The following is a 27521-nucleotide window of genomic DNA, read 5'->3' as shown; positions in this document are numbered from 1 at the left end:
ATTAATTAAGCGGGCGGGTTGGGTTGTAGCAGGTTGGCAATTTTTCAATCCATAACCCAATCCAATCCGCAATTTTTGGGGTCTAACCCGCCCAACCCAAACCGCCTAACTTAATGACCCGTACATGGCGGGTGAGTCGGTTGCGGGTTGGACGGGTCGGCGGGTTAAGCGGATATTTTGCACACCCCTAATTTTATTAACTTTAAAAAATCATTATTTTTATTTTTACATAAAAAATTTTAAAAATAATTTTTAAATCTGGTATATTAGTTAACTTTTCCCAAAAAGCAACTAAAAAATGAATAAAATAAAAATTCTTCGGAAGCAGAGAGCCAAAGACAGGAAATCTATACTAATGTCTCATTAAAAGCCTCTTTCCATAGTTCCCAAATTATAGACGGGAGAGGCTTGTGTCCAGTGGTCAGTTTCACTGGACACATTGGAATGTAGACACGTGTTCAGTTTTAGACATGTGTCTGTATCCTAGCATAATGTTCCACCATCCACTTCCACATGTACAGCTATCCGGAAGGCACAACTAGTATTTTTTATTTGGCTGAATTGAAGGTAACAATAGTGCTTGCTGAACGAGAATTCCTAGATAGCAATCTTTTTTCGTAGCGAAGCACAGGTAATAAAACACATGGTTCAATGCGAAGGGATATATTTTATGTATTTGTCTATGGTTCTTGTTAACGAGTGCTCTTTAAGATATTTCTTATTTGGTCATTTTAAGAAAGTTTTAATACTATTTTCTTGGAAATATAAAAAAATTATCAAAATATTTAGCTACTTTTTTTTCTAATAAAAAATTTCTAAGAATAGTTTCTAAACTAATATGGCATCCATTAACTTTTATCTTTGTATATTATAATATATTATAATAATATTATATTATAAAACTATTATATCTTATTATAAGCATGGTTAATGGGTCCTCTTGGAAAAATTATTAATAAATCAATACTCTTGTGGTGCGTTTAGATGACATGATTTGGACATTTGAATTTGGATTTAAGTGATTGAAATTCAAATATCTTGTTTGGACAATTTAAAAACGATCAAGGATTTGGATTTCACAAATCTACCGAGGATTTTAAACCTTTAAAATGCTTGAATTTAACATAACTCCTAAAATCAATGAATGGGAAATCAAGACATTTAAAATCTATTAATTTAAAATTCAAATCCAAGTCTAAATCCAAGTTTCCAAACACAACCTTAGGTTGCATTTGGGAACTTAGATTTGAATTTGGATTTTAAATTAATAGATTTGAAATTAAGGGATTTCAAATCCATTGATTTTAGGAGTTATTTCAAATCCAAATCTTTGACCTTTCTTAAACTTCCCAAATAAGTTATTTGGATTTTAATCATCCAAATCCAAATCCAAATCCAAATGCCCAAATCATGTTATCCAAACACACCATTAGGGTATTTGTTACAAAATTCTATGATTATTAAGGGAAAAAAGCACTTTCTTTTATGTTTGGGAGAATGTTACAAATTTTCCCCTAAAATTTACAATCAAACAATTTTATTCTTTTTGGAAATAAGCAAATATTTTCATTTCGTTACAACCTTTTGTCTATCTTTCCCACAATTTTACAAACGCTCTTTGGACAAAATTTAGCTACAAAATTTATTGTAGCCTAAGGCTACAACCTTACTCAATAAAATAAACATTCCTGCGTATTTTGAAAATTTAAATGCTAAATTACATATTCTTTACGCTCTTAATACATATAACAAATTTAGTGTCAATCAGATATTATTTACTATATGATCTATAAGCTTATATTTTATGTATAATTTTAAACAATAAAAACTTGCAATTTAAACAATTTATTGATGACATAGCTATTTGTAGGGTCGCAGTTCGGGGTCCAGGCCCAACAGGTATAGGGTTCTGGCCCAAGGAGCCCGAAACAATGAATTTATAGAGAGTGGGGTCACAGAACTAGGCCTTAATGAAGTGCATACTAGTTAGCATTGGGCCATACAACAATTGAAAATAAGAAAATCTTCTTCATGTCCATTAGATATTCAGTCCGAGGAGACGTGGAGGATGTATCTCAAGAACTTAGAACAGAAGAACAGGGTGAGAACCATAGCCTTTGAGCAGGAACAGAGATACATCCTCCACGTCTCCTTGGACCGTATATCTAATGGACATGAAGAAGATTTTCTTATTTTCAATTGTTGTATGGCCCAATGCTAACTAGTATGCACTTCATTAGGGCCTAGTTTTGTGACCCCACTCTCTATAAATTCATTGTTTCGGGCTCCTTGGGCCAGAACCCCATACATGTTGGGCCTAGACCCCGAACTGCAACCTACACTATTGATCTTTAATTTTCTAGAAATTTTGCAAGCATGGAGAATATAAGAAGAAAATGTAATCCAATGGTGAATTTGTCAAAATTCATCTCCAATAAAAAGATATTGAGTAAGGTTGTAGCTTTAAATTACAATCAATTTTGTAACTAAACTTTGTCGACACTTTTTTGCAAACAAAATAAGCTGACCCTTTCCAAACTTAGCTACCCCTGCTCTGAGCCAATTATTGCCCAACTTATAGATAGCGGCGAGGACTTTAATACATAAGCTATTTTTTCGGGACAAACACAAAACCCTCCATGTAAGCTTCGCTAACAAAACAAAGTTACCAAAATTTTTAAACCCCAATTTTCCTTCATTCATTGGTCCACAATGCTCAGACTTGGCTGAATGAGCATAAAAAAACTACCTGTGTCTTTCTTTGGTATCCACCAAAAGCGTCAAACCAAAGAATCCTTATCAATATAAGCATCAAACTAAAGAATGTAACATCGTAGACTAACAAATGCGTTCAATGTAAATCTTACATTTTTAGTACAATGTAAACCAATAATTATCCTTATATAAATAGGTGAGACTTGTACCACTAAATTAATGAGAGTTGCTCTTCCCATTCACGAAAAGCTTTTGCTTTTCCGTGAGCTAATTTTGCCTCCAGTTTTTTTTTTTTTTTTTTTCATCAAGAAAGTTGATAGAGAGTCAGTCATAGCTCAAGTCTATGTGGATGACATCATCTTTGAATCTACAAAAGATGAACTTGCTCATTTCATTTCAGGCATGATGTAGACTGAATTCGAGATAAGTACGATTGGAGAGTTGAATTACTTTCTTAGTATCTAGATTTGATAAAGTAACTCAGGTATTTTCATCTCTCAATCTAAATATGCAAATAATCTTGTGAAGAAGTTTGGTCTAGAGTCTACTAACTCTGTTGTAACTCCTATGAGCCCAAATGTAAAACTCACTGTTGACTTGTTAGGAAAAAGTGTTGATCCCACTCTCTATAGAAGCATGATAGGCAGCCTCCTTTACCTTACTGCTAGTGGACCTGACATTAGTTGCAGTGTAGGAGTGTGTACTAGATATCAGGCTAATCCTAAAGAATCTCACATTACTGTGTTGAAGCGTATTATCAAATACGTTAAGTCCACTAGTAATTCTGGAGTTTGGTATGATAAGGACACTAATGATGTGTTAGTTGGATACTCTAATGTGGACTGGGCTGGTAATGCTGATGATCCTAATAGCACCTCCAGAGGGTGTTTCTACTTAGGTAATAATCTTATTTCATGGATGAGTAAAAAGCAGAATTCCATCTCTCTCTCCACTGCTGAGGCAAAATACATTGCTGTTGGTAGTTGCCGCACTTAACTCCTTTGGATGCAAAAACTTATTCTCGATTACGATATTTGTCAAAAACATCTCACCATATATTGTGACAATATCAGTACCATCAAAATTTCTAAAAATCATGTTCAACACTCTCGAACCAAACATATTAAAATCAAACATCATTTCATTCGTGAGTTTGTTGAAGATGGTATTCTAACTCTTGAGTTTATTCACACTGATGATCAAAAGGTTGATCTTTTAACAAAACCCCTAGTTGGTCATCGCTTTGAATTCTTGCGCCAAAACATTGGTGTTACCTCCTTGGAGTGATTCTCTTCTCTTCTCCTCTTTTCATGCATTTGCATTGTCAAGTTTTTGGTGTTGTTTTTGTTGTTTGTTTTCTTTATAATTAAAAAAAAAAGGGAAATTTGGAAAAATACAAAAACAGTGTGTGTTTGTGTATAGTGGTACTTGTGTACCTTGATGGCCTTGGAAACAAAGTTTTCAACTTTGTATCTCTTGTAGCTTAGATGAGCATCTTTATGCACAACTGAGAAATGTGAGCTTTATGGCTCATTATGTGATTTGTATGATTATGGTTAATCTTTTATCATTCATATATGCATCACTCTTTTTGACAGGAAGGACTAAAAAATCCTAAGAAAAAGGCATACATAACCATCTCACCACTAAAACTCGTTAAAAGCTCAGATTTGTGCTAAAACATAAGAGCTTGTTCAGACTCCCAATTAAAAATTACGGCTAGATTGGTTTTACTCTAACTTAAACTAAGTGTGGAACAAAAGTAAATAAGCACAATGAACCAATAGCACTACCCTAAGCCATATTCATCCATAATCAACAATAAAATGAAAGTTTAAAGAGTAGGGAAGAGAGATGCAAACACAAGATAACACCAAGACGTGTTATCGAAGAAAAAACCAAAGAACTTGGCGAAAAACCTTTCCGCGACCCTCCAAGTCGAAATCGATCTATTAGTGAATAAGTTGGAATACACGAATAACAAAAAACCCTCCAAGCCTAGTTTACCCAGTGTACTTGAGCCCTCTAAGCTCCTGCTACCAATGGACTTCTCATAGTTTTGTCTTCACTAGTTTCCGGATCCCGCAATACCGCCCGATTGCATCCACCAAGCCTCACCGGCTTCTTTTTTGAAAATTCCCAAAGCTTCCCAAGCTTCAAAACACTCTCTATACTCTAAATAGGTGTGAGTTGTGTTTGGGTACAAATCTTCTCTCAAGGTATGACAATGGGAGAGGAAAGGAGAAGAGACTACAATGATTTCTCACTAAAGATGAGTAGCTCTCTCTCTAAAAGGTAGGTGTGTTGTGTTGTAGAAACCTATCTAGGATTTTCTCTCTAAATAACTGGCTTTACTTTTGTGAGTAATAAAGGTATATATAGTATGGGAGAAAGGTAAGAAAGTCACATCTAAAAACCTCTAGGCAAAGCGTTTCGCAGATACCTCACAAGATGGCCTATCTCGCGAATTACTCGCGAAATACAACCTGGCACTTGACTTTTTAGCTTCCAACATGTGCTTCTCACGTGGTCTTTTCGCAGGAATCTTTCTCTCGAACTTCTTGCGAGCTAGTCGCAAAACTGCACTAATCTTCATTTCATGCTTGATTCTTCACCAACTTAATACTAAACTCAATACAATAAAATCCCACAAATACAAGGGACAAAAATAATGCAATTACCACACTTTTTTTCATAGAATAAAGCCAACATAAAACATGGCTATAAATCACAACTTTACCCTTGTCAATCATGAAACATCTATGTGCATTTCATAAAAGTTGTGCTCAGTAAGGTATAGCACTTGCACAGTAAGTAAAGAATGTTTGGCTAACATAATTGGGTATTTCTTTTCTTTCTTTTATATGCTTATGCATGATATGTCTTTATGCGCTTAAAAGAAAAATATGCAAAGAACATGAAAAGTAAAAAGAATCAAAATACTTTTACATATGGTAGTAAATGTGTTTCTAGGAGATGTGGGAGTTATATAATGTACCTCAAAGGTGATGGTCCCTATCAAATAGTTATGATTATGTATGGATGTTCTTGATTTTCTTGTATCACTACCTGCATATGATGAGACACTTGTGCTTTCTTGCAAAAGTTGCACATACAGCACGCGTACTTTTAACTACTTTCGATATTATTATACAGGTACAATGTGATTTGGCCATCACAAGGGATACATGAAATATTATAAGCTTACTAAACTATCATAACTTGTTTTTGAAAATAAAATTAGTTAGACTTGTTTAGTATGTTGGATCTAGGATTGCTTAGCATCTAGAATGCTAAAATGTTTAAGTGCTTAAAAAGCTTCTTTGATAGTTGTGCTGGTATCTATCTTGCTTGCTATCACATCATGTGTTTTTCCTCCTTAAAAACCTTATTTTAGCCTGCTCGACACATTCTCGATACCTCTCGACACATACAGTTTCTATCGAGGTTTTTTGGGTTTCTCTCGACGGCTTCTCGACATATACCCCAATCTATCGAGCCTCTTTTCACAAACTCTCTGGTTGCTTGACAGCATCTCAATACATTCTCGATTCGTCAAGATTTTTCTGGGTTTTCTTGATACCACTCAATAGATATCTCGATACATCGAGCTTTTTCTTTTGAACACTCTGTCTACTCGACACATCCTCAATACATTCTCGATTTATCGAAGCATTTTCGCCATCGACACTTGTTCGATACCTCTCGATCTATCGAGCTTTAGTTCTTGATACATCTTGATACATTCTTGATCTATCAAGCTACGCAGATCTATATATAATTGAGGTTCGACACGGCTCATTTCTCACTCAAACATTTTGATATCTCTCTCTCTTCTCTCTCAATCTAAACCTCACCTTTTCACCAAAATCCTTCATTCCTTCAAGTTTTTGGCCAAAACCAAGCTTCAATTCATTGGTACGTGTTCTAAAACTCATCTTTTCTTCATCATTCATGCATTTAGACCTAGATTTCAGGTTTTTCATGGGAAATTTTGGGTTTTTGTGACTTTGTGAAAATTTTGGGTTGGGTTTTGATCTTATGGTTATCATATGATCATGCATTGCATTCATTAGCATTTTATTCCCATGTTCATGCATTCTAGGATTGTGTGACTGATTATATATTGTGAGTGCTATAGTTTGGATTGGGTTTTTGCCCATGATGCAATTTTCTTTGCACGTTACATGCTTATGCATTCCCATGCATTATTCTTTTCTTCTTTATCCTTCCTAAGCATCTCTTCTGCTGTGTTGGTGTTTTTTGTTTTTGTTCTCTCCCTCAAAAGTTTCTGACTATGGCACCTAAAAAAAATTTCCCTTCGAAGAACCCGAAGGTCATTTTGTTTTTGTTCTCTCCCTCAAAAGTTTCTTCGTCTCTTCCTTCCATTCTTGCTAGAGATAGGTTCCGTGATCCTGAATCCCAAAAGGATTTCATTCAAAACGCCAAGTCATTCTGCCTAATTTTCCAGACACTCTCTACTCGATGTGTTTCGTACTTAGGGCTGGGAATCTCTCTATGAGAAACTCGTGAGGTGTCCCAACGTGTTTATACAGGAGTTTTACTCCAACATACATGATATCCATACCTCTGTCCCTTGTTTTACTACGGTATTCCAAGGAACACTTATCGTAGTTACTCTGGAGCTCATTTTTGAAGTACTACATGTCCCTACGGTAGACCATCCAAACTATCCTAGTCACCCTCGTCTCCATTCCATATCTCGAGACGAGTTAGCCTTATTATTTTGTGAGCAAGTCGTGCTATGGGGTTGACTTCTAAACTTCACCACATATAACTTTGCTAAGGGTCCAAGAATCCTTAATATGGTGATGACATTTGTTCTCACTCCACGCTCTCACTATAACACCATCACTAAATCTCGTGCCCGTTTTCTTCTCTCTCTCTCTCTCTTGGTGGGTCTCTCTACAAACTTTCCTTCACACATGATAGAATCTAATATAGATGTCTATCATGACACTACCACATGTGATAAGCTAATCTTTCCTTCAGCTATCACACGCATCCTCACACACTTGCACGTCCCTATTCCTCCCTTTCCTCGCTTTCTAGGCATGGGTGCTATCAGTTAGAATTCTTTGAGGAGAAGCTGCACAACATGCAACCAAGCGGCCTCGCCATAAGCCTTCTTCAGTTTAGCATGAGGAGGCTGAGTTTCGTGATGCCAAGGATGCTGCTTATGTCCCTCGACCCCCTTCCACATTTGCTCCATCTTCCTCTTCTTCTGGAGTAGAGGCATCTCTTGCTACCATCCTGGATCAGCTTCAGCAAATGAGTGTTGCCTTTGGTAGTCAACTTGAAACTCTATTTGATGAGGTGTGTCATATCAACATCAAAGTTGGTCGTATTGCTCATTGACAGTCTCGTCTTGGCGGCTTCGCTCCCTCACCCTCTCCCATGTGTGATCCTTTCGAGGAGTCTTCAGCTAGTGGAGATGATGATGATGCTTTTGGCTCAGAGTTTGACGACGAGATGACTCTTTTTCAGTTATTCACCCTTTGTCACTCGTGACAAAAAGGGGGAGTAGTTTTGGTTATGAGAGAGTAGTCTTGTTGTTAGGGGAAGAGTATTCTGAGAGATGTAGTGAGGTTTTTATTGTAGCTTTCTCACTTCACGTACAATGGTCTTGTGACCACTTTACATACATTGTACTTCTTTTGATATATATGATGATGATGTATGTTTCTCACCTTTATCTCACACGTGTTGTTTCAATTCTCTCTTTATACACGTGTTTCTTAGTTTATATAACTTGTCTACATTTCAGCTAAGACAGGTTGCAAGTCTTTCATGTTGTGATCTCTCTTCTCGAAAAGTTTTTCAAGAGTACATTGTATTAGTTTGACTTATGTACTTTTTGTGTAATAGTTTTGGAGATTGTTGTTTTATATTTCTCTCATAATTATGCTTGTGGTTTTGTCACAGATTGACAAAGGGGGAGATTGTTAGGGTCAAGTGGTAGTATTAAGGACATGAAGATTTATCCAAGAAACAAGTGAAGAAAAGTTGTTTACTTAAGCTCGACAGATATCTTGACAAATAGCTGCTATCGAGAATTAATGGGAATCTCGAAACATAGCTTGACACAAGCTTGATCTATCAATATCTATGATTTTAAAATTTCCAGATCTGAAATTCGACTCATGTTGATGAATTTGTTTAGAGTTTCTTTTCTCATAACCCTAGACATATACAAGGCTTATTTTATAAGCCTTCATACATGGATACAAGACCAAAAGCTTAATTTTCTCTGTGAGAAGCTACTGCGTTTGTATATCATAGGATTTTGTAACCAAGTGCTTCTTGATCTGCATTGTTAATGAAGTGAAGAACTTTGTAGCCAACAACATTCATTCAAGTTACTGGAGTTAGTCACGTACTGGGATCCATGCAGAAGAGTTAGTCACAAATTGGAGATTTGTGCAACAAGGGAAAGAAGTCTACTACAAGATCAAGTCCAATTAGGTATTAAAGCGAAGGTTCAAGTATAGGTTGGTATGTGGGGATAGGCCAGGGTAGTGGTAAGACTCCTTATACTTGTAATTGTTTTATTGTTGATTAGTGGATTCTTGAGAATGGTGACCTTAAATTCACTTGGTGAGATTTTTGCCTTGCAAGAGGTTTTTCCCATTCGTCAACAAATCACCATGTCAATTTAATTTCCGCTGCATTTAGTTTATTTGGTGATTTGTTGGTGCCTCCACGATTTGCATGTAATTTAACTTAATTAATCAACTTAGGTAATTGAATTAATTAACCGGGGTCAAGCTGTCTTAACCCAACAAGCAGTATCAGAGCAGGCACACTAAGATTAAGTTTAATCTATGCTATAAGGTTTTTTTTTTTTTTTTTTTTTTTTAAAAAAAAAAAAAAAAATTGATGGTTAATGTGTGTGTGTGTGTGTGTGTGTTTTTTTTTTTTTTTTTTTTTTTTTTTTTTTTTTTGAGTTAATGTGTTATATTTTGAAAATAGGTTAATGTTAAATGTTGTTGAAAAACATAATCGAATGACATTGCTCCATTAACTTCTCAACTATTGCCTCACTAAATTGTAAATGATTTTTTACAATGTTTCTAATGTAGTGAATTTTTATACAATTTTAATGTAACAATTTCAAGAGTTGTTACATTGATCTATGATCTATCAACTTCTTCGTAATATCTTGCATAAATATTTGTACATGCAATTTTAAATAATTTATAATTTATTTGATGCTTCAAATAATGCTAATTTATATATAAATTATATTGCAATTACACCAAAGGCACTAATTATGCAGCGCTATATTATTGGAAAAATGCATTAATAATAAAAAGCATAAAAAACTGATTACAATAAGGACAAACGAATGGATGTGTAAGATTACTTGATGAATTTTAATGTATTGTTATGTGAAGTTGATTGGATTTAAAATATGTAAAACGTTCTTGCGCATTGTGCGGGTTAAATACTAGTTTTCTATAAAACTATCTCATTTTCCTATTTTTGGTAGCAAACTTAAATAAGTTGAAAAACAATCATCTAATTTAATGGGAAAAAAATCCCTAAAAATAAGCCATACTTTTTTTGTTAACAAAAGATAGTTTTCCTTTAACTTATTTTTTCTGATACTATTAAACACTGAAAAACATGGAAAATTATTTTTGCACAAGGTTTTATATCGAAACAAACAAAGCATAGCATTAGTTAATTTATGAAAAATAGGATTGAAGAAAAACGCAAAAGAGGGGAGGGGTTAACCAAAGATAGTTTTCTTTTAACTCATTTTTTCTGATGCTACCAAATACTGAAGAACACAGAAAACTATTTTTACACAAAATTTTCTATCAAAACAAACAGAATATAGCGTTAGTTAATTTATGGAAAATAGGATTGAAGAAAAACGCAAAAGAGGGGAGGGGTTAGTGTACTTAAAAAAAATAATAATAATAAATAAATGAAGCATGTCCCATTCAATTGCAATGATTCATGTTTGGTGTTGATTTTCTCTTCCATTAACATTGGCGGATTCTTTATGTTTTTTCAAGTTCGTTTGTAGTATTTTTTTAGACCCCTATGTCTTACTTTGAATTTTTATGTTCCTGTCTCTGGGAATTGATGACAAGCAGATCCAGCTACCTAAAAGTGTACGAGAAATTCACCAATGAGTATGGGCTTTGCGGTTAAGGGCTAAAAATGTAGAGGCACGTATTATTATTTCTATAGTTTCTCCTATTGTGTTTCTAATTATGGTTTTTTTTTTTTTGGTTAAAAGTATTTGTTACCCATATGCTAGCAGTGTTATCAATGTATCTGGTTAGACATGTTTTAGTTTGGTTAGAAGCTCTCCAGCCCTTTTGCTTTTTGCCTAACTTTTTATTTTAATAAAAAAGCAATAAAACCAGCTTTTTTCCAATCAAAAAAAAAAATGTAAACTTTTTATCTTTTTTTAATTTTGACTCACTTTTGACAAATAAGAAACTATGAAAAGCCATAGTTGAGTTTTGTGAATATATATGGTTTGTGTTGTGAAATTTATAAGTACTCGCAAGTATACGAACCGTGACGAAATATAGTTTGACAATAATGAGCTCAAATTTAGAGGAACTTGTATGAATATAGGAAAATTAATTAAAATTTAATCAATAAATCCTAATCTAGTTTAATAAAAATTGGATGTTTTGAAATTAAATAAACTAAAAAAATAATTAATCTAATCAAATATATTATTAAAGTAGTAAAAGATGTAAAGAAACAAGATAAAGGAATTAAGGTTTCGAAAACTACTTTGTTAATTCATATCAATATATATTCATGATCATTAATTTTTTCCAGCCCACTGCATGATAATCTAGAAGTCGTCAATCTTACTATCATGAAAAATATTATCATTAAAACCTCTATTTAAAAAATCTAAAGTATGCTTTTCTTCGCTTCCTAAATATAAAATCAAATCATCAATTGTATAAGTTAACAAACAAATCACAAAAGATATCCAATTTTAAAATCAAACGATTATAAACCAAGCATTCAATTAATTAAGATAAATCCAAAATCATGAGAAAAACATGATTATATTGAGCTCATATTAAGAATCTCATCCTAGCCAATTGGTATGAAGCAAGAACAATTTAAATCATTAAATAACAACTATTGTGAAAAAAAAAAATAAATTACATAAATAATACTGATAATCTTAACCCTTATTGAAAATTTAACTACTCATGTTCATTAAAATAAAACATAAAATAAAATACTAAGAATTAAACTAGACAAATAAATTAGAGAAAGAAATAGTCACAATACATCCCTAGCCCTTCTTCTTCTTCTTTTTCCTTTTTTTTTTCCCTGGTTCATGTACAAACTAACCTAGGGACCTCTTTTTTTTTTTTTTTTTTGGTAGGGAACTGACCTAGGGTGACCTAGGGACTTATATAAGAAAAGAGCCACTTGACACACTATCGAGGTCCAAAAAAAATCACAATGATTGTACCAAGGCCCAAAACAGCGCAAAGGATTGAAATCTCGAAAAGTAAAACATTTGGGCTTCAAGTAGGAGTGGTCCAAACACATTAAGGATCCATAAGGAGGGACCTAAATCCATGAATGGGCAAGTTTCGAACTTCATGAAACAAAGGAAAGAAAAAGCCCAACCCAGCCCAGTCCTCAAGGGTTAGAAAAATCATTGGGGAGTCCAAGAAAATAACTAGGCCAGGATACCTGGGGATTCCTAAGAGTTTGGGATCCTCAGGACATGCACCAAAACCAGGTTGGGATTAAAATAGTTCAAGGGGGCATGCAAAGAAACACAAGGAACAAGAACAGAGATATGTCCCTATCAGCCACCCAATGATGCAGAAAAGGGGTCAGAGGGCTTGGGAACCAACAACTCATGAGTAAGGGTCTGATACCTTGGGGAACCTAGGAAGAAGAGTCATGAAGGAAGGTGGCTTGGGATCTTACATCATGACAGAAAGGAATCAACTTACTTGGGAAAAATGACAAAAGGGAAAACAACCAAAAGGTGGGTTTGAAAAAGTGGAATCTAGAAGTTTTGGAGAATGAACGAACAAAAGTCAGCCTTCTAGGACCCCCAGAACGGAAAAGTCAGCAAGAGGCCTTTTAAAGAAGGAACTTCAAAAAGCTATATTCCCAAGTTCATGATGGGAGAATACTAGAAATAGTATTTGTTTTTAATTTTCCACTCAGGATCTTTTTCATGTTACTTGTAAGCTATATTCCCAAATTCATGATGGGAGAAAACACCAAGATGGTATATAATTAATCAGAAATAAAACATAAACAACTGGATAGACCACCAAAACTAACCGTAACTCATTCTTTTCCTTTTTTCTGTTTTTATATGCTGAAAGCAATTTTTATCATCATCCGTTTACAAAATCATGTGACTACCAACTATAGAATTTACACCAGTGGTAAAATTATTTCAAGTAAGGCAACCACGAAAAGTCAATTAAAGAAAAGGTTTAACCATTCTAATCCCTTCACGTTTACAACATACAAAATATATATATATATATATATGCATAATTCTTTTATATCTCTTGCCATGTATAATTCTTTCATCGTCAATTATTGTAATCCAATTGCTTGCTATGTGTTGGTATTAGTTTTGGTAAAAATATATACATATATATTACCTAAAGAAAGTTGATTTTGCTTCTGCTGCAATTGCCTTCGCTAGAAAGTTCTTCCCTTTTGCAGGTGGACCATATATATAGTAATACTGCCCTCCATGGTTTTCGATTCCCTAAACAGGCGAACAAATGATTATTTTTATCCAAAACAACTATATAATATCCACATTGGTGGTCACCATTAGTCCAGCCATTGTTATTAGCATTGAAACTAAGAATATCCGGATAAACTATCTAAAAGCGGAGATTAAAAAACCCAAAAGTTAAATACAATGATAGTTGATGGAGGAGGAACTTACTAGTAAAAAATTGAGCACACTTTTTAGGCTATAAGGTAGCTTCTGTCAAAACCTCTAAGTTAAATAAAATGATGGTTGATGGAGGAGGAACTACTATTAAAAAAATTGCGGACACATTTTAGGCTATATGGTAGCTTCTATCAAAACCTCTTTGCAAGTCTCAAGTCCGCCCACATCATTCAACTTCAGGAACGAGTCCGTAAGGTGAAGCCCGAATTCTTCTGTGAGAGTTATAGAGGATTCAGGAACTCTAATAATGGGAAAGAAATTTCTTCTCAAAACTGCTCAAAATGCCTTCAAATAAAGTTCATAAGACTCTTGTTTATCTTCGTCGTTACTGTTTTCATCTGCCTTACCTGCCTTAGCCAGTTTGCAATGAAACTATTCTCTTAAATTATTCTCCCAAAGGCCAAAGCGCTATTTTTGATAATAAATAATAAAAATAATACTATTTTTTTCATAAAAAGGTTTGGGGATTTTTTTTTTTTAAATCCTTTATATTATTTTTAAAGATATAGACTATGAAAATAAGTTTGGTATGTTTATGACCTTAGAATAAAAGTATGGAACAAATGGCGTAAGAGGAGATAAATTAGATAATACAAAAATTATGATCAAGATCACACCTAAATCAAGCACTCAAAGCCCACTAAAGACCATGAACATATCTCAAAAATATTACACAGACCCACCTACCAGCTTTTTGCAAAGTAAGTCCAAATTAGTTATTATAATAATAATAATATAATTTTTTTTTTTTAAAAGAAGGTGATGACCTGCATAACACTATATGTTTTTGCTTCCAAAAAAGCGTGGTGCTAAATCAAAGCTTTTTGACAAAGATATTGTTTGTAAGGCAAAATTTAGATATAGTATTTAGGTGCTGTTTTATAGATTCACCTCTTAAAATTCAATTATGTGACTACTTAACTAAATATAAACTTTTATCCCATAAGAAAAAAATCGCATGACTGAATTTTAAGAAGTATTCTTAAAAAACAACACTTAAGGTATTGTGGCTAAGTTTTGTTCATTTCTAATTGTGATGTGGGGTGGGATTGATATTATTTTTTAGGAACAAAACTAAAATTTTACTAAGAAAAACCGGCTTTATCAACCTAAATTACAAAAGAAAGTTGTGCAGGAACATCTTCCATCCACACAACACATTCCGAACTAGTTAAAACATACCTAGTCAAACTTTAAGCAACCTTATTACCTTCTCTCTTAATGTGAGAGTAAAGCAATTGAGTAAAAAACCTAGAAAAAATCATTGCATCTCGAACCAAAAGTTCTTAGGGAGCCAAAGACCTACCCTTCTCAACTATAGCCTTCATTATCACTTCCAGATCCCCTTCCGAAATGGATTGAGCAAACTCAAGAGCCCGAGCAGTTGCCAAACCCTCAATTTCCATAGCTTGAAAAGCTTGAGGAACCTATTAAGATAGAGATGCTATGACCATACCTTGATTATCCCTAATGATCACACCAATGCCTGATTTATTTTCAACTTGGAACACGACATCATCAAAGTTTATTTTATATAAATTAAGCTAGGGGAGGTAACCACCAGACATGAGGCTTAGGAGGCAGAGGGTGTGGGAGAGGTTGGATTGCTATGAGTTCATCAGACCTTTCCTTTGAAACCCGAGCAATCTGATCAACGCTACAACTAGGTTGGTGTAGTCTAACCTAGTTTCTTAATTTGAGTCCAAATTGACCATGCTATCATAGTAAACCATTCTAAGTTCTTTTACTTCTGCATAATCCATAAGACTAGTTCGTTGAAGTCCGAAAAGCAAGTGAAGATGCAAAAATCCCAAGAGTTAGAGGCATTCCACACATCATCTAACATAGGACAAGACCAAAGAGCATGAAGTGGAGCTTCTAGGGCCGAATTACATCAGTCACAACATGGACTATCAGTCACCATTCTATGAACCAGGTTAGCTTTGGTTGGGATAGAATTTCGGCAAGCTCTCCAAATAAGATTCTTCACTTGTTTGGAGAATGTAAAGCCTATATATTCTTCCAAAGTCTAGTATCATGTGTATGAGGATCCACTCTATGGTCAAGCTCTGTCTCCATCCTAAGAAAACGATAGCTAGACTTACAAGAGTAATTCCCATCCCGTGCTAGATGCCTAAAGAGAGAATCGGCTATTGTATGGTAGGCTAAGGGTATTTCTTGATAGCTTCAGCCTCCTATTGAACAAAGATGTCATCAATCATATCTGTGACCTATTGTCTCACAGAGGGATCAATTAACAAGTTGACTGTAGCCTCCTACAAAGATTCCACAACAAGGGAAGACACCATAGTAGGATGCTAAATTAGTAACCAGAGATGTTTCCAAATTTTCACCGACTTACCATCACCAATCCACCAACAAGCACCCCGTGCAATGACATCCCTACCTTTTAATACACTTTTCCAAGAATAAGAGCCCTTCCTTGAATCGTTAGCCTCCATTATGGAGCCATTTGGGAAGAATCATGCCTTAAAGACTCTATAAAACAAAGAGTCCCTATTATGCAAAAGCCTCCAAGCTTGTTTAGCCAACAAAGAATCAATAAAAATGGCTAAATCTTTAAAACCCATACCGCTCACCATTTTAGATTTTGTCATCTTAACCCATTTGAGCCAATAAATTTTTCTAATATCACCACATTGTCCCCACCAAAACTTTTTAATTAGGAAAGGAAGTTTGAAGTAACCTATGGCATATATTGAAATACCTTGAATGAAAGCTTTAAGCAAGACCTCCCACCCTGCTTAAGATAACAACTTGCCCTCCCAGCCTTGTAGCTTCCTCCAAACTCTCTCCTTAATGTAATTGAAACTTACTTTCTTCCCCTTACCCATCAGAGATGGAAGATCCAAATATTTCTCATATTGTTTAATCTCCTGGACCCCTAAAATACCTTTGATAATTAGTCTCGTAGCCTTCGGAATAGACTTGCTAAAGAAGATGACAGTATTATTTCGATTCACTTTCTGGCTAGAGGCACCCTCCTAAGTAGATAACATATCCAGGACTTGGTCATACTCCTCAATTCTAAGGTTGCCTTGCCAACAAAAAAAAAAAGGCTATCATCTGCGAAGAACATATGTGTTAGTCTTGGTCCCCTTTTGCATAAAGAAAAAACTTTTGTTAGGTTCTAAAAGCTTAGAACAATTGGCAAAACGTGAACACTAACTTGTCTAAGTATAGATTCCTAAGTCTATAGGTTTAATTAGAAAATGATCAAGGTGCTGCAAGTTTGAATACAAGAATATGAAAGCTACAGAAAAGAAGAATTCAATTTCTGAAGAGTTTGATCGATCAAAAAATAGGTTCGACCGATCGAAAATCGCAGACATGAAATTTCTACAGAATTCTATTTTAGCCCAAACTCTGCTTTAGATTTAGGTTTCAAGTGAAACACTTCTAGTATATAAAGGAAACTCTAAGGCACGTTTTAGAGAGATTTTAAGAGAGAGAAGAGTGCATCTTGTGCTTCCTATTGTAGATCTAAGGTTTTTGTACCCAAAGCTCTCTTAATTCTTCTACCGTGTTATTCCTTGAAGAAACTCAAGATCCGGTGTTGTAGAAGTTGCTGCCATAACAAGATCAACTACTGTTGATGATCTAGACCTTTGAGGGAGATCTCAAAGTCACAAACGTGGGTTTTTTTGTGTTGTAGATTTAAGATAGAAGAGTCTATGGATTTGGAGCTGTACGTGGTTGTAAGTTCAACAAGAGGTAGTTTTAGATTTTAGAGAGAAAATATATTGTAAACTTTCATTCTATCATAATGAATTTGTTTACCTTAAGGATAGCTAGGTCAAATCCTCTCCAGGTTTTTTAACTTGAAACTGGATTGTTTCATTGGTTTTCCTAGGTAATCATATCGTTTTCTTCTTTAGTTTTCCATACTGCATGATATGATATTTTGTTGTTTAACCTAGATCAGATAATTAACCTAAGTAACTACTTGGCTAATTCACTAGGGTTAAACAATCTGTTTTAAGGGGTCTAAACAAACAAACAACTTTAATCTCACCCCTTCTAGCTACTTGTTTAATGATCCCATGCAAACTTTCAGTGAACAAGATAAAAAGAAAAGGGCACAATTGATCTCCTTGTATTATTCCCTTTGATGGATGAATTAAACCTTTGGGCTCTCCATTAACAAGGATTGAATAAGAAATTGTTTTCAAACAAAACATAATGAGATTAAGCCAATGGTCACTGAAACCCATTCTCCTTATAAGATTCTCAAGAAAAGCCCACTCAACTCTATCATAGGTCTTACTCATATCTAGCTTAAGTGCCATATAGCTAGATTTGCTTGAATTATGAGTCTTCATGCAATGCAAAGTCTCAAAATAGCAAGAATGTTATAAAAAATAAGACAGTCTTTCACAAAAGCCATGTTGCTTTGTGATGACCCTTGGTAAGACCTTCTTTAATCTATAAGCTAACACTTTTGAAAAAATCTTATATAGTGTGGGCGCAAGCACCCCCATTGTGTTGGGCGGTAGTGGTTTCCTTATAGGAAGTACACCTCAGCCTAGTGTGGACCAAGCGGAGGGTGTAAATGGAGTCGCCACCTAGATTAGGTCTAAGAACCATTTATATAGCGCTCTTGTGGAATGACTAATCTTTACCAGAGCACGTGTTCGAAGTTTAGATATGGGGATAAGAAGGTGTTAGGCACCCAACCCCACCCAACCTGTGGGTCGGCCTCCACTCATTGTGTTCCAAATCCTAATCTTATAAAAAGGTCTCCTAACATATTATTCTAAACTCTCTCTCTCACACACACAAACACTATAATATCCATCTTGAGCATTTAACATGGCATATCATCCCCAAACCCTAAACATTAATTTATTATGGCATTCAAAAGTATATTCCAAGGGCAACAAGCATGTCACAAGGCAGTAGCATCAACAAGGCAATAATCAAGAATTATCACATGCATATTCATCATAACAAACATGTCCAATCACTCAAGCATGGCATCCTCATATCCAATCATGCCATCATTCAAAAGATGCATGTTCATATTCATATACATGACTTATCTCACTTACCTCATTGCACCACAGCACCTATGCATCAATGTATGTTCATGTCATTATCAAAGACTACCCTAATCATTCATCTAATAATCCAAGAATGCGAAACATGTTATTCTGCCAATCCTAATGCTAAATATGTGAAAACTAGGCTAAATAGAACCTAAACATGTAATTTAAAATAGAAAAAAATTGAAGAAACTTAAATCGAGGTTTCTGGGCACAAGTATGCTTGTGCATACACGGGGAGTGCGTGCGCATCCCATGTGTATGCGTACGCATACTACGAGTATGCGTATGCATGCATGAAGCATGCGTACGCATACACGCTAAAAACACAAACCCAAGAACACAACACAGATAATTTAAAATAGGAAATCTAGCAAACTATCATGCTTATAACACGAACACTAAACAAGTTAAACTAAAGACAGGGGAAATAAAGCAGTAAAACAAAACAAAAAAAAAAAAAAAAAAAAAATGAAGAGATGAAGTTTGAACCTTTACCTCAACATTAAAATTCTTTAGAGTTTTGATTTGATCATTCCCCTCAGTCAATCTAATCAAGAACAAACCAAGAAGATTAGTATGCTTAAAACTTGAAAATTAAGACCAAAATAGGTCCCAACCAAGTAAACTTTTACTTGAGAATGTTTTAGTATAAAAACTCTCTCTTTGATTCACTAGTTTCTAGTGAATTCTGCGCATATTGTGTATATTTGGTAAAAGAGCCTTTGGGTTTTTTTATAGTGATCATAGAGGGATATAGGATGGCTCCTAAATGATGTGAGATTCATTCTACATGAATTTATGTCCAAAAACTTTCCTTACAAGTATTCTGAAACCCTAAATACGTGTGCATACTCTAGCATGCATGTGCATACTCGAGCATGCATGGGCATGCTCCATGTATACGTATGCACACTTTTAGCATGCATGCGCATATGCGTGTATGCGTATGCATACATAGGGTTTTCTCTGCACATTTGCTTTACCAAATCATTCTTGAAGTCAAAGTTTTACAAGATTAGGCCCTAAATCAACCTTGGGCCTCCAAGTGATGTTGTCATTGGGGAACGGTAGCTCAAGTCGTAAGGGGTACAAAATAAAGTGTCTACATAAAGGACATTACACAAACTAATGGGGCGATATTCATGAACATGCTCGGGATTTTTGTTTTAGGTATAAGAGTAAGGAAAGTATGGTTCACAAGGTGAGGAACGATACTTGTGTTCTGCCATGAGAGAATGGATTGAGTAACATCTTGGTCCACAAATTGCAAGAAGTGTTGATAGAAGAGAGGTGGCTTTCCATCCAGGCCAAGAGCTTTAAGTGGGGCCATTTTTTTTAAAGCAATTGCCACTGTACACTTCCAAAATTTTGGGGGTGGGATTGATATAAATGATACTTATAGCAACTTGTGTCTATGGCATATATTAGAGTATCATATATTCATCCAATTTCCAGAGCAAAAGTTATTTTTTCATTTTGTTTGCTTACTTTTTCAAAAATACCTTCTAACTGACTCTCTATTTTCTCAATCCTAATTAAATATTATTTCTTTAATCTTCCTTGGTTCTTTTTTATAATCTTTCTCCATTCTTGAAAGAATAGAGGAAATAAAAACAAATATTTTTTTTGACTTCAGCAATTTTTTTATCTTGAAAATTTCTTTTGTTAATGAACAATAACTCTACAAACTAAGAGAGTGACTATTCATAAGCGAAAAACATTTTGCAATTTTGAGAGACAGTTAGAGTTGTATTTTACATCAGCCTCTCCAATTTAACATTTTAGCAAATTTTTGTCTAAACCTAACCAAGTAAGTGTGCATTAGTCTCACTAAGTTAACAAAAGTTTTAACGATGCACAATATTCTTGCTACTCGTAGTGAGGCATTAACCATCGCTAAATTAAAAATAAATATTTTTTATTCAATTCCATACTCTCTCTCTCTCTCTCTCTCTCTCTCTCTCTCTCTCTCTCTCTCTCTCTCTCTCTCTCTCTCTCTCTCTCTCTCTCTCTCTCTCTCTCTCTCTCTCTCTCTCTCTCTCTCTCTCTCTCGTGTGTGTGTGTATGGTGGGTGAGGCAATGGATCAATGATGGTGCAATTTGGTCTGGTGGTAGCGCAGTGGTGTTTTTGGTGGGTATGGTGGTGGATTGATGGTGGTGTGATTTGGTTTGTCTCTCTTCTCCCTTCACATCGTTAGACAATCAATATAAAGCATGACATTAGACTCATGTATATATTTTCTTTTATTGAATTGTATATAATTTTATTTTTTTTAAATCTAAGATAGAAAACTCATTCTAGTCTAATATAAATGCATATGTGTGTGAAACTCTCGTGGAGACTTAAGTCCTGATTCTTGCCTCCTATCTTACAAGAACTTACACTTGTAGAGAGACTATCATGCGAAGGATACACAATGATGTATATCATGTTAATAGACATATATCGCATATAAATATAATAATATTGACTATGTTTAACAATATTACCCCATATAATATTTAGCATGAAACCACAGGATTTTTTATCCATTAAATAAATTCTATAATTTTAGATAGAATCAACGTGATAATAGATAAATTAGATAGTACAATTACTAATTCTTGGAGAAAACTTACTCTGTGTTATATGTCACCCAAATAACCTTTGGGTTTGAAAGACACAATGAAAACAACTACCTTTTATAAATTGGACTGAGCTTGAATTTGAATAATTTTATGTTGATCATGTATTATGAAATAAAAGAAATAATTAGTAAGACACGGAAATATGAAGATGAATATGAACTTCTCAAGTGGTCATCAGCACTTTTTGTTTTTCGAAAAAAAAAAAGTGGTCATCCACACTTTTCAATTGATACGAGGATATAAGTTTGATATATAGCACTTGAGTACAAGTGATATATATATTTTTCAAGTGATATATATATATATATATATATATATATATTTTTTTTTTTTTTTTTTGAGAATCGAGTACAATTGATATAAACTGCTTTTTTTTTTTTTTTTGAAAGTTAATTGATATAAACTGCTTGATACAATATATTATCCCAAATATAAAGATGCTTGAAGTTGATTGGAGCTTTGGAAGAAGGGTGCCGAACAAGACAAATGATGGCGCCCATGATATTGTGATAAGATTGTTTCTTTTTTATTTTTTCCTTTTGCGTGAAAACATTATTAAAAAAGAGAAAACATTAGACCATCCTGCTTGGTTTTGGAGAAATATTGTGAATGTCAACCCAAGCCGCATCAATCTTGGTTTTGGAGAAATATTGTGAAACAGGATAACAGGAAAATGAAAGAGGGGAAGTGGTGGGTGGGTAATGGCACTAATATTCCATTAGACCATCCTGCTTGGTTCCAAACTCCTAATTTGCATAACCCAAACCTTATCACAGGTACTGTGGCTGACTTAATTGACCAAGCCACTCACTCTTGGAAACCTGATCTTGTTAGATACCTGTACCCCCCCTCTATAAGTTCTGAAATTCTAAGCATCCCAATCTCTAAGACCGATTCTGTGACAGATTCTCTTATGTGGAAGTTTTCAAACTCAGGGGATTTTAAAGTTAAAAAGGCTTATGAGATTCTTTTGGAAGATGCTAATATGTCAGCCAATGCAACTCTTAGACCCCTTGTTATCCCTGATGCTGTGTGGAACACTTTATGGAAGGTTAGACTTCCCTTGAAAATCTGCAACTTGGTCTGGAAGGTAATCCATGATAGCTTGCCAACATTTCAGACTTTAAAGGGGAGGGGAATTCCAATTGCTGCCCTCTGCCCCTTTTGTGACTGTGATGAGGAGTCTTCTAGCCATCTTTTCCTTCATTGCCATTTTGCTAGAGCTTGTTGGTATGGTTCAGCTCTAGCCCTGCATACTTCCTCCCTTGGTCCTATAACTGTTCAGCAGTGGATCATTAATTCCATTAGTAGACATCAGAGATTGGATGAGAGTGACTTGGAATTTTTGCAGCGGACTTTCATTACTCTTTGGGCTATCTGGAATCATAGAAACCGGGTGATTCATGAGGGAGTTACTCCTGATCCAATGAATGTCATTTTAACCTCTCAAAATCTGTTTTGCAGGTACCATGAGATCTATCAAAAGCATTACTGTACTGAGCATAGGATATCTAGGCAGAAAATTATGGAGCAAGGGTTTCAAGGGCAATGGAGCATCATCCTCAAGATTTCTGGTGTCAAGCATGGAAGAAAGAAAAAAGCTGCTTTTGCTTATGAGGCTAGGAACAGGCAGGGTACAGTGGTGTTCTACGGATGCAGCAGCAGTGCCGCTAACTCAGTCCCAGTTGCTTTGCTTGAAGGTCTTAGAGAAGCAGCTGTAACAGCTTTTAGGCTTCAATACAACCAGATTTTGGTTTTGAGCAATTGTAATTTTTTGGTTCAGTTGTTTAACACAGGCAAAGTACCGGATTGGGAAGGAAAAACCTTGTTTGCTGATCTGCAGTCCTTAAAGCAAAGGGGTTTTTGTCTTTCCTTCCGTTGGATCCCTGCTTTTGTGCTTGTTAATGTATATAATATGGCTGCTATGGCCTCCAGTGCTCCCATGCACTTTCAATGGCCACAGCACCTAACGTTGTAGTGCTCTGTTTCCTGGTTGTTTATCAAAAAAAAAAAAAAGAGAAAACATTCTATCAGCCTGTGGCGTAAAACCAGTGTTTTACGCCAGCCAATAGACTCCTGCCACGTGGACTCTCACTTAAATCCCTCTCCAGGCAGAGAACGAAGAAAGAAAACCACAGCCTGAAGACAAACGCTCACGCCATTCACCTCTGCTTCCTTCACGCCGAACCTCCACCACCGCCACACAGATCGCCGGAGCAGAAAGAGTTCTCACCGTGCCGTCCTTTGCTTGCCCAAACCTCCACCACACCACACACTGAAGCTCACCGCCACAGAGGCCGCCGGAGCTGTGCGTGGAGCTTTGAAACATACCGGAGCCGCCGTGACCACGATCCAAAGGTTTGTTTTTCATGATTTTCCCTTTTCCCCAATTTGGATTTTGAATTATTTTGGTTTTTCTGTTTTCTGGGTTTATGGGTTCAGTACAGTTGTGTTTGGGATTTTGGGTTTTGGAATTGGAGTTTAAGGGTTCTGGAATTGGAATTGGAATTGGTTTTCGAATTATTGATGGGTTTTCTGGGTTCATGGGTTTCTTTGGAGCCTCATGAACTCTATTTGTGTTTGTGTTTTGGTTTCTTACGGTTGTGGTTGATGACGTGGCAGGCTATGGCCTCGATTGCTGCCTCGTCTGAAGCGGATTGGAATGCTATGAAAATGAGGTACATACAAACAATTCGAATTGATTTTCAAAGCTCTCTCTATATGTAGATAGTATGAACTGTAGGGTAGGGGTTAGTAGGCATCAAAGAATTAACTAGAAAATCAAAGAGTAATGATTTGTCATTGAAGATGGAGCATTGATCCCATCTGAAATTTGTACTCACAACTTTGTTTTCCACAATATCTGTGGTGGAGTCTATACAAGTGAATACATCAAGTTACAGTTATATATTGTTAATACTTCTCATTTCTATAGTTATTTCTTCTTTGGTGATTATACATGTACAGCACAGTGAATCAAGTTATAAGTTTGTCAAACATTGGAAAGATGAGAAAATGTTTATGTTTCCCGTGTATGAACTTCCAAACATAGAGAATACACTCACCTGAAATAAAACCTATCACAATTTTTTTGTAAAAGTTTCTAATTGAGAATACATTCACCTGAAATAAAACCTGTCCCATTTTTTTCTATAAGAGTTTCTAATTGAGAATACATTCACCTGAAATAAAATCTGTCACAATTTTTTTTTTTATTATCAAAGTTTCTAATTAAGAATACATTCACCTGAAATAAAACTTGTCACAATTCAATTCATAAAAGATCATATGATTGACCATACATCTTGATATAAAATTTGTCACAATTCTTTTGGAAAATTTCTAATTGAGAATACATTCATCTAGAATAAAACCTGTCATAGTTCAATATACAAAAAAGATGACCCTACGTTGTAAATACAAAAAAGAAGATGGTTCTATTTCTATCCACCACAATTTAAACATTATATAACCAAAAAATATTTGCTTCCCAATCCATTCTCTTGGACACAAAACTTGTTTGTACATCAACTTTCTTGGAATTGTTGTAATGGATCCTACATAAAAAAAATGAACTACAAAATACTAAAAATAAAATTAGAATGAACACAGTTAAAAGAAATTCAATATGTTCTAATTAAACGCTAAGTGGTCATACCATAAATGATGACTGGTTGGGATATATATGCATAGTAGATGATGATGTAGAAGGATATGTCACAGTTGGCAAAGAGTCCTACAGATGACTGACAAATAAAAAAAATGAATAAATAATAAAAACATCTATTACAGAACAATTTATACTAAGTAAAAAAATCAAATACATCATATACCTGTACAAAACTTGTGGAGCACAATGCATTTGCTATGACTAACGGGTTCAACCTTGCCATCGAAGACTCCTAATTAAAAAAAGTAAAGGTTTATTTTTGAAAATATCAACAAATGTATGTATTATTTTGAAATTGAATAATTGTAACTAAATAACCTCATTTTGACTTTGTTGTTGATGCACTGACTCCCAATGTAAGAAAGATCTTTGAGTGTGTCTAAGCTTCAAGTTTATTGAGAGAGTCTTTGTACCACTATTATAGTTCCCTAATCAGCTCACCAATCATTTTGTCTATCATCATCATATCCTTTAGGACACTCTACACATTCACTCAATTGCTTCTCTTGATCAGCTCACCAATATTTTACTAAATCACTTCCACTAGGCTGCTTTCGCAATTATACATCCAAACTCGGTATCTCTTAACCCATCTTGAGTTCAAGTTGATTGTTGGAATATATCAAGTAGGCCCATACTATTGAGTACCACACTGCCTTGTACTTTTATACAATAGGTCTATAGGTGTAACTTATACTATCCTAGCAAGGTTAGTAGGCATATATACAGTGGCTCTCATGCACTTTATATTTAATTTTAATTATATTACTCAGTTTTTTCATTACCAAGATAAATTTTAAAAAAATTAAAGAATCTGTGATACCATCTCTCCAGAGCCACTTGAAGAATGCTACTTAATGTCCTAATCTTTTTAGTGGACAGTCTGAAATATGAGTACATTAACTTCTAAATTCACAATCCAACTGACTCTTCCTTATCAACATATGTCCTCTAAAGTTATCAATTTGGAGTTTCAATTTTGACCCCTCACCACACACGCAGAGAGACCTTAAACCAGTTTAAGGAATTCATAGAAAGAATAAAATGTGTTAATATATTAGAAAGTTTTTTTTAACTTAACCAAAAACAATTAAAAAAAGAAAATACAAATGTAACAGAAGGCTACAACCTAATTTCTTGCACTATCTCTTTCCTCTTTAAATGGTACATGCCAAGAAATTGATTAGATGACAAAGATTGTAACATGCATCACTTCCATTCATGCAAGATTTTCCCCAACTAGTTCTCAGAATTTCCTTGAATGTATCCCAATTCTTCATAAATCCAACACGCAATAATTAATAGACACAACATATATAATCAATACAATTTCTGAACCAATAAGATGACCACTAGTTGAACTGTTGCAACATTTGGACCAGAGTCTTGACAGGTCCAGGACCAATTGAAAACTGAAGAAATAAAAAAGCTAACTCTGGAGAGGATTACCTGTACATCTCCAGCAGCAAATAAACCTTCAACTGAAGTTTTTGCAATACCCTATACGTACAGCAATCAAAAAGCAATCAGAAAACAGAAAAACCAAAATAATTCAAAAACCAAACAAACCCCAATCAAGCATCCCTAATTCAAAAACCAAACAAACCCCAGATCATATCAAAACCCAACACAGCATCTTTCATTAGAACAATACAAGATATGAGAGAGCTCACATTCAAATTTTCCGGTTTTGAAACCAAATCATCAAAGCTTAGATTAACTAATAGTAGCAATCATGCAAATTCACTTAATTGAGAGAGCTCACATTCAAATTTTCCGGACACATAGAAGATTTTCCTCAAATCAAACACACCGTAACCAAACAAACCTTTGCATCGCAACACCATGCTCACGGTGGCTCCGACATGTTTACAAGCTCTAGCAACGAATCCGGTGACTTGTGTGGCGGTATGCTTCGGTGTGTGGTGTGGTGGAGATTTGGGCAAGAGGAAGTAGAGGGTGGAAGAGGGAGGAAGCAGAGGAAACCAGAAATTTTTGCCTAACTTGTTCTGGTTCTGATTTGGGGTTTAAGCGAGCTGTACTATTTAGTGGCGATGGTGGAGGCATGAAGGAAGCAGAGGAATGGCGTGAGAGCTGGTTTTCTTTCTTCGTTCTGCTCCGGCGATTAGAGGAATGGCGTGAGAGCTTTGGGGTTTTTCTGTTTTCTGGCGTGAGAGGTTTTGGTTGTTTGGAGAGGGATTTAAGCTGGGAGCTTTTTTTTTCTGACGTGGCATGGTCTGATTGGCTGGCGTAAAACACTGGTTTTACGCCAGCTCTGGACCTAATGTTTTCTCATTCTCAAAAGAAAAAAAATAGTGGGTTAATTTTACATTGAAAAATGAGTGTGAGTTAAAGAGATTTAAAGTCTGTATTGTGTATTTAAGAGTTAGACCATTTTGGATATACACCACTGTAAATTTATTTAAAAACCCTTCTCCCTTCTTTCCGTATGTATATGTTAAAAATACTTAGT

At 35.0% G+C, this 27521-nt stretch overlaps 3 protein-coding genes across 7 annotated transcripts; 2 read left to right on the top strand and 1 right to left on the bottom strand.

Moving 5' to 3' along the window:
- The first annotated feature begins 3282 nt into the window (after nucleotides 1-3282).
- Nucleotides 3283-3711, top strand: LOC115986010 (secreted RxLR effector protein 161-like). The gene has a single exon (XM_031108880.1). It carries the CDS (start codon nucleotides 3283-3285, stop codon nucleotides 3709-3711), a length of 429 nt encoding a protein of 142 aa, XP_030964740.1.
- Nucleotides 3712-22051: 18340 nt separating this feature from the next.
- Nucleotides 22052-23356, top strand: LOC115986009. Its single transcript, XM_031108878.1, has 2 exons — nucleotides 22052-22608; nucleotides 22843-23356. The coding sequence occupies exons 1-2, from the start codon at nucleotides 22052-22054 to the stop codon at nucleotides 23354-23356; spliced, it is 1071 nt and encodes a 356-aa protein (XP_030964738.1).
- Nucleotides 23357-24645: 1289 nt separating this feature from the next.
- Nucleotides 24646-27318, bottom strand: LOC115987667. 5 transcript variants are annotated; one of them, XR_004091180.1, is made up of 5 exons: nucleotides 26877-27318; nucleotides 26498-26548; nucleotides 25212-25280; nucleotides 25037-25124; nucleotides 24646-24935 (listed from the first exon to the last, which is right to left on the bottom strand). XR_004091180.1 is itself a non-coding variant. In XM_031111258.1 (5 exons), exons 1-5 carry the CDS (start codon nucleotides 26832-26834, stop codon nucleotides 24763-24765), a joined length of 402 nt encoding a protein of 133 aa, XP_030967118.1. In that variant the 5' UTR covers nucleotides 26835-27318; the 3' UTR covers nucleotides 24646-24762. The 5 variants fall into 5 exon arrangements, 2 of the variants coding, with proteins under 2 accessions (XP_030967118.1, XP_030967119.1); XM_031111258.1 differs by having other exon boundaries at nucleotides 26814-27318; XM_031111259.1 differs by having other exon boundaries at nucleotides 25037-25114; nucleotides 26814-27318.
- Between the last annotated feature and the right edge of the window lie 203 nt (nucleotides 27319-27521).

This window comes from Quercus lobata, chromosome 4 (assembly GCF_001633185.2).
Source record: "Quercus lobata isolate SW786 chromosome 4, ValleyOak3.0 Primary Assembly, whole genome shotgun sequence".
In the NCBI taxonomy this organism is placed as follows: Eukaryota; Viridiplantae; Streptophyta; class Magnoliopsida; order Fagales; family Fagaceae; genus Quercus; species Quercus lobata.
The sequence above is the reverse complement of the archived record's forward strand: the minus strand, read 5'-3'. Positions and strand labels throughout refer to the sequence as shown.

What these genes read in the sequence shown, in the direction of transcription:
- LOC115986010 (XM_031108880.1), top strand. Translation starts at nt 3,283, where the DNA reads ATGAGCCCAAATGTAAAACTCACTGTTGACTTGTTAGGAAAAAGTGTT.
- LOC115986009 (XM_031108878.1), top strand. Translation starts at nt 22,052, where the DNA reads ATGAAAGAGGGGAAGTGGTGGGTGGGTAATGGCACTAATATTCCATTA. An exon ending in CATTTTGCTAGAGCTTGTTG is followed by an intron (nt 22,609 to 22,842) that starts GTATGGTTCAGC and finishes TCTGTTTTGCAG; the next exon opens with GTACCATGAGATCTATCAAA.
- LOC115987667 (XM_031111258.1), bottom strand. Translation starts at nt 26,834, where the DNA reads ATGTGTCCGGAAAATTTGAAT. An exon ending in GCTCCACAAGTTTTGTACAG is followed by an intron (nt 25,125 to 25,211) that starts GTATATGATGTA and finishes TTTATTTGTCAG; the next exon opens with TCATCTGTAGGACTCTTTGC. An exon ending in CCAACCAGTCATCATTTATG is followed by an intron (nt 24,936 to 25,036) that starts GTATGACCACTT and finishes TTTTTTATGTAG; the next exon opens with GATCCATTACAACAATTCCA.